This window comes from Chrysemys picta, chromosome 2 (assembly GCF_011386835.1).
Source record: "Chrysemys picta bellii isolate R12L10 chromosome 2, ASM1138683v2, whole genome shotgun sequence".
In the NCBI taxonomy this organism is placed as follows: domain Eukaryota; kingdom Metazoa; phylum Chordata; order Testudines; family Emydidae; genus Chrysemys; species Chrysemys picta.
The window spans coordinates 267,256,062-267,263,643 of NC_088792.1; the positions used below are offsets into that span (position 1 = coordinate 267,256,062).

Below are 7,582 nucleotides of genomic sequence, written 5' to 3' on the forward strand. Positions count from 1 at the left end.
TCAGCTTAGGTGATCATAATGCCCATTCTGGCCTTAAATAGCTATGAACAGCAAATCTACTTGTGAATCTTCACTGTTATTACTGTGCTGAAAAACATGGCCACTGAGAACTTCATGGCAACAGAACTTAGATCCTTTTGTTCCAAATTCAGTCCCCTATTTGAGCTAAAGGAGAATATCCATTACCTGTTATAGGACCAATGACATACAGCTGAGCAGTTCTGAGTCAATCCAGAAGAGGGCAGTGGTCTATATTAGCTAGTTTATTACATAATTAACAGTATTAAAACCATCTTCCTATATGTTTAGAATGGTTATTGAAAAAAAAATGGCAAAATTAAGATACAATTCTATTTCAATAACGGCAGCAAATCCTTAGCCTTTTAATTTGATATTATTTATCTTAGAGGAATTATCTATTTCTTTTAAAATGTACACCAAACAAAGTAGCTAAGAATTCATTTTTACAGTTCAGTCTTTCATTATGGAACTACTGCCAAGAGTTGTGGTTTCCTTTCCAGGTATTCTTTAACTTGAATGCGAGACTAAATTCATTTCAGGAAGTTTAAGTGACAAAGTGTGTTACTGGGCCAAATCATGTTCCACTTACATGAGCTGGTCCTAGTAAACCTATAAGATTTAGCCCATGGTATTCTTGTTTTCTTTATAGCAATTGAAAAGGAGAACTTTCACCAGATTTAATGGGAAGAGCTACTGAGTCCTATCTTGGCAAGGGAATACAGACTGCCTACAGACTATATTAGCCTTTATAGATCATCCGTTGATTAGATTAAAGTGTTCCCTCTCAATTCAAAACTAAGCTTCAAAACCTTTACCATAATTTTCAGTCAAACATAATTATCAGGAGTCAGATTATTGCACAGTTCTTGGAACTGGTGTAACTGAGACTAAGATTATGTAACTTTCTTCTTCACCTTGTGATTTGATATTCAAATAAAGGTGTTTAAAAGATATCTAGGAAACCCATTAAGCACGATCCAGCTTCTAGATGATAACAGGAGCATTTGTTCAATTAGATATTTGCTGGCATAAAGGAAGTGATTAGACTATTTTATATATTTGCTGTAGGTATAAGGAGTAACTTTATAAGTGAGGAACAATACATGTGACTGGCAATCTCAATTTTAGCTCTACATTCCCGGGGCCAAAGCATACATAGATTTCATTAGTGGCTATAATGTAATATATAGGTCAGCAAGGACATATTTTGTGCTCTCTCTCTCTCACTATTTTCACATTTTTGCAGGAGATGGGCATTGTTTGACAAGTAATGTCTTTTGCGATCCCCTAAAAGTAACTTGTTGCCAGGTCATTGCTGTAGGAAACACATGACAACATAGGTAAGTGAGACCAGTTTTTCAGTAGTCAACAAGTACTCTTTGGCCATTTTGCTTTATGTGAAGTAGACTTCTGTTTTATAAGGGTGAATTCTTTTGCTTTTTCAAGAGAAGATTAAGAAAAGGGAAATTTATTATACTAGTTGTTTTTCACACGTTGCTTTAGTTCACACTTTAAATGTGCATGATGCCAGTATTTTCAACTCCTAGAAATACTGTATATAAATTCCACTGGGGAAATATTACACCATATAATAGTACAGAGCAACAATATGCTTCCATTCACTCTAATGAGCAGAAAATTGCTCCTATATGACTATTATTCTAGTCTAATTGAGAAACACAAAAAATGCTGAGTGAAATACATACAAACATTTAAAACCCCTGCGAAGATCCATTGTGCGTTTAATGCTTTGCTGCTTGCCCACCTCCATCATGTCTATCTCCATATTAGCATGTTAGAAAGTGATATGGTTCAGAGGTGTATCCAAATCCCTCTGACGTAAACACATACATTGGTTAGGTAATTTTCCTCTACCCCAGTCCAAAGAATTAGCAGGCAGAGGCAATCCTGCCTGAAACCAGCACAGATTATGTTTTGTTTTTTAACTTTATTGTAGGAACATAGAAAGGAAATCTGTACAATACAATCTGTTTGGCCCGTTAGTACTTACAGAAAGTGCCATGATTTAGCGATCATTCTTAGATGCTTTTTAATACTCTTGTGATTCAAAAAACAAGGTATCTATCTACTTGAATGTAAGTACCTCTCATTGCGCAATCTCAGAGATCACTAGGTTTTCTGTGGTGTCTACTGTAAGGGGGCCAAATTTAACAAAACTGGAGGGAAAATATAAATTATACACACACACTTTTTAAGCAGTAGCTATTACTATAATTTGGGCAGCATTCCAAGCCCATAGGTAAACAGTTCACATTTTATAAAGAGATATTCTAGTTTCCCATCTAAAGAGCATCTAAGTGCATAAACACGAATTTAAGGATGACAATCCAACCTCAGCTCCAGTGCTATCCCCACTCCCTCTGCTCACCAGCCTGCCCCTTTCCCCCATCACATGTACATCCTGTTGTAGGTCTAAGCAGGGAATAAAGTAAGGGGGCTCAGAAGGAAGCACATCTCCCCTTCCTCAGGGAAGATCACAGGGGAACTGTCCCTCTTCGCCCTGGCAGCATTTCCTACAGTTCTCCCCCTTCCTTGGCTAGTCAGGGAGAGCTCCCCTGCCTTTTTCCAAGCTTCTTTAAAACCACTGGGTGTGAGCACCTTCCACCTAACACTCCCGAAACAGCATCCTCTCTGCCTCAATTACTTTCTATTTTCAAATTTTTGTAACAGACTCCTCCTCTGGGGATCGGGCACTGAGGGGGACACAGCACACGCTGACAGCAAGTTACACAAACATCTTTCTCTAAACATACACTCTAAATTGGTCTTGCCTTGCTTTCATGTTAGATGGGTTAGAGATTGAGGGTGTGCCACAAGCCCTGAGCAAGGTGCAGCGCATCGTTTTGCTGCCCTTGCACCAGCTCCGATAAGTTGGCTGATGCAGTTGGGGAGAAGGGGTTACAGCTAAGGTTCATTCCTATTGCATGCACCCCCATTCCCCACGGCCAGCCATGCAGGAGGGGAAGCAGGAGCGCACCCCATATACGCATCTCTCTCTCTCTCACATTAGTACCCGCAATGCAGGTGGCAAGCACGGGATAAGAGGGTGCCTTCCATCACCTTAATCCTCTGTGCTGGCATGTGGAATGCACCACAATTTGACTCCCATTTTGTAAATACATCATTTAGCTGGTCAAGCATTTTTGCATACTGTTTCCTTAGAGGACACCATATAAAATGAGGGCCTCACTGCTGTGAGCCTTCAAGCCTCACCCACTTCAAATTGGGAACAGAAAGAGTCAGCATCTTTCAGGATCAGGCCCTTTGAACTCCATTGCACTGAACTCGCCCCTTCAGATTTTGTTGCCCAGCAGGCATAAGTAAATTCCATTATTTCCCCAACAATAACGTATCATGACACAAGAACTAATCTGTTAGCACAGCAGCTGGCAATGTTCCTCTGCCCTGCCAATTGTTTTTAATGGGGCAGAATTCCTGGAGGTTTGTCTCTTGCACACCAGTGTGTTTTTTCCTGCAAAGCACACTGTTTTTAATACTGAGCTCTCTAGGACAGTGGTCTCCAAAGTGGGGTGCATGCACCCCAGGGGATGTGCGGCAGGATGAGCGCTTTTTTTGCCCTTCATCAGGTGGGAGTCTGAGTGGCTTTTTTTTTTTTTTGCTTCGGTGCAGCAGGGGGTGCGTGCTCAAAAAATTTTTACTGATGGGGGCGCGATCAAAAAAGTTTGGAGACCACTGCTCTAGGAGGCTAGTATTAGGGAACTGCAAGTAAATAATATAGGGCATAATCGTGTCCCCACTGCAGGCAACAGCAAAACCCCCATCAACTGCAATAGGCAATCAGTCCAGCTGTGTCAGCCTCTTTAAAAAACAAAGTTTAAAGAACCTTTGATTTTCCTTTCTTTAGTCATAAAAGGACTATTTTAAATGGCATCACTGAAGAGTGATCTGCAAAGTGGGAAACTGGCTCTCAAATTGGCTATCTTGTTTTAAGCTGCCTGTCCTTCATAGAGTCCCTGTCAACTGAATAGCAGGATCTGTGAGACACTATGGCAGATTCTGATTTCAGCTTCTCCAGTGGACCTGGCCCAATGTAAATATTTCAGCATCAGTCATCCGTTGGGGTGACTATTAAAACACACCATTGAGTGATGAGCACTACTACTCTATTGCAGAAATAAGGCATCAGCATTCATTTCAATGGAGGGACGAGCCGAAGGCAGCAGCTGCAATAGGGTTTAAAAAGGGAGATAGACAGGAGCAGATTGAATCCCTGGTCAAACTGCCTGGTCTTTGCTCCTATAGGGAACAACACTGACTCTATTATAAGTGTCACATAGCTTCTGCATGTCCAGTTTTATGTAGTATGCATAGCAGAAAAGAGTTATGAAAATTATACAGTATTTGCTATGTTAATCATTAGACAACACCAAAGGTCAAATTCTGTCCATACGTCGGTAACCTCTTACCAAAGATGGAATTTGGCCACAGTAGCCTCTCCCTTTCTGCTCTCTGACCTAGTAGACCTTCATGAACTATTTCACTGCTGGGTGAAGAAAGGGGGCAATTAGATAAGAACACCCTGACAAACAAGTACCCAATTTCTTCTGGGTGCTGAGGTCCTGTTGTTATAAAACGCAAAGTTGATCAGTTTCTCACTTTCACAGCCACAGAGTCAGCTGAAATTTTCTTCCTTGTCTTTTACCCCACAGACTCTATAAGGTTTTAAACCAAGGATTCTCATCCCCTTTCCATACCATAAACTTATAGTCAGCTATTTACAACTGATCCTCAAATGCACCCCATTCCAAGAGGTGTTACGGTTCTTCAGTGACACATCAGAAATTGTATTGTTGTTTAGTAGAACCAGAGGGAGGACAGGTTGCAAATGACTGAGCAAATGGCAGCAGGTTCACCACCTCACTCCACAAATGCTAATGACTCTAAGGTCAAGAACCGCTGGTTAAATGAACTTATGTACAAACAAACAAGCACTTTATCAAAACACACACACACACCAAGGGCATTTTCTTTTTAACACGCACTAGGCGTGTTTCTTTCTGCTGAACCTTTTCTCAGGTCTAGCATCTAAATTAACCCTCAAGGAAAAGACACTTATAAAAGCTTTTTTTTTAAAAAAAATAGCTTTCAACTCCCCTCTCACAATAAGTCTTGAGATCTATGGAACTTTTTATCTGGTCTTTCACTTATCCTCTCTCTTGTTTTTGTCTCTCCTCCCCAAACACTTTGCCTTCTTTTTTGGTCTTTAATACAGTCTGTGCTAAAACTAACTCATTTAGAGTGAGACTCGCTTCTTTTGCATTCAGTTTTTAAGGTGGCTTCTAAAAGATCATCTCACTGCTGCTTGGGAATCAATGTCTGTTTTTTCCCCCCTGCAAATGTTTCAATGAGATATTTGCCAATTTCGATCAGATTTGATCCCTTTCCCCCTTGCTATGAACTAGGAAGGGGAGGGTAAATTTCAGTCTTTTCAAGTCACACAGGTTGGCATAGCTTGTTTCTCTCCTCTTTTGCAGAGCAAAAGTAGTAGTCAAACTCTCTGCCTACTGGATATGAGGTCTGCTTTTTTTTTTTCTCCCCCCTCACCCTGTCATGTGTTATCTCAGCTGTTTAGGAAGGCTTTCCTAACCACTTCTCCTTGCAGAAAGAAGGGCTGCAAAGCCGCAGGCTGGGGATCCTGGAGATAATTTTCACTTAACCCACGTCAACGTGTGTGATCTCTGTGGCTCATGGACTTTTGTCACACTTCTTTCTTCCCAGTTACAGAGAGTTTCAAATCCCTCAGCTGTGTAGCCAGAGACATGCAGTCGCTTTATACCCTGCTCAGGTCTGCACTGTACTGTAGTTTGTGTTCTGATCTGGCTGGCGAGGCTTTCCTCCTCCTCTTTTTTTTTTTTTTTTTTTTTAAACATACACCCAGAGAAACTTGCAAAGCCGGCAGCTTTGCAGCTGGGGTTCCTGGAGTTCCTTTAGTCAAATTAACTCCTAACGTTCCCTAGCCATAGGCTGGAACCTCTCTGCTAACGTACTATCCGATCTGCTTTCCTTATAGAGTTGCAAAGTCCTGCGCTGTGCGCCTGGGGATCTTAGCGCTGCTTTTTTTAAAAATTAACTCTTTACTTTCCAGTCACACAGACTAGCACAGCCCTAGAGTTTGTGATCTAAGCGCTCCGCTGCGGATATGTCCCTCCGCCGCGCCATAAACGCGCCAGAGAACAGGTAACAAGAGTGCCCAGCTTTGCAGTGTCTGTCACCCCTTACCTACTGCTGTCCCATAGGCACCAGCAAAACCCTGATCCGTGAGTCTCTTACGGGAGCAGGGAAAGTGGCTGGGGCATACCTGCTTCACGGTGTCTTTCCCCCCTACCTACCCCCCGCCTGCCCCGCTGGGCGACCCCGGCCTGCCCGTGCGCGGACGGGGAAGGGGGGGGGGGGGGGAAGCCGTCGGGCCCATTTTAACCCCTTACCTTCCAGCAGCACCTCCTTGCCCGCCCGCTTGAGCGCCTGCACCGCCTCGTCGTGGGTGGCGTCCCGCAGGTCCGTCCCGTTCACGGCCAGGATGGCATCGCCCACGTAGAGGGCCTGGGTCTGGTCGGCCGCCAGCCCCTTGAAGATCTTGCTGATGAGGATGGGCATCTTGTTCTCCTTGCCGCCCTTGATGCTGATGCCCAGCCCGCCCAGCTCCTGCTTCTGCACCTTCACGCACCGCTTCTTGTTGGAGATGGCGTCGGGCACTTGCTCGGGGAGCTCGGTGAAGGCGGTGCGCACCCCGGGGCCACCCCCCGGCTTGGGGCTGCTGCCGCCGCCGCCCGGGGGCTCAGCCGCCCCACCGGGGTTGCCCGCGGCGCCCGGCTGGCTCCCGCGGCCAGCGGCAGCCCCTCGGCAAGGCGCCCCGTTGCCGCTGGCCCCGACGCCGTTGTGGGCTGCGCCGTCGGCGCGCTCCTCGCAGCTCAGCACCAGGGCATCCTCGCCCAAGTTGGCCAGGACTTTGTGCCAGCGGTCCCGCACCAGGACTTCCAGCCAGCCGCTCCGCTGCTGCGCCCGGCCGCCGCCGCCGGCTCCGACCGCCGCTGCCGCTACCGCTACCGCCATCTTTGGAGCATTCTTAGCGCACCATGTGATTGCACAGCCCGACCGACAGCCAGCCCGCCCGCTCGCCGCGCACAGGACAGGGCTGCGCCCCGGGAGCGCCCCGAGCGCCGCCGCTGCGCCGGGGGGCGGAGCAAAGCCCGCGGTTAGCCTAGCGCCCCGGCCGGCGGCAGCCTGTCAGCCGCTCACCTGATCCCAGGCGCCACCTCCGCTCACCTGCTGCGGGCGGCACGTGGAGGGGAGGCAAGGGCAGTCCCGCTCCCAGCCCGCTGCGCGCCCCGGCAAGGCACTAGCAGCAGCCCACCTGCTGCAGGCACCCCTCAGCTCCTGCGGCTCCCTGGCCACCTCCAGCCCACAGGAGTGTCCACAGCAGGAGGCACCTGGAGGGCAGCTCACCTGCCCCGCGCACCACTTAATCCTTCTCCACCCCCAACTTCCAGCAGCAAGCACAGATGCGTCGGTAGACGGGCCC

The 7,582-nt window shown here is 46.6% G+C and overlaps 1 protein-coding gene across 3 annotated transcripts in view; it reads right to left on the reverse strand.

Annotated features, from left to right (window-relative positions):
- The window catches only part of SNTB1 (syntrophin beta 1), a 157,846-nt gene extending 150,599 nt beyond the window's left edge, over positions 1 to 7,247 (reverse strand). For 2 of the 3 annotated variants that reach the window (XR_006177031.2, XM_024108238.3), the window contains exon 1: positions 6,489 to 7,247. Coding sequence is in view for 2 of the 3 variants with exons in the window: in XM_024108238.3 (XP_023964006.1) it covers positions 6,489 to 7,113 (625 nt within the window). In the remaining variant the exon portion in view is untranslated. The remainder of the gene's footprint in view (positions 1 to 6,488) is intronic. The other variant, XM_024108237.3, reaches the window with a different exon arrangement.
- Positions 7,248 to 7,582: the final 335 nt, after the last annotated feature.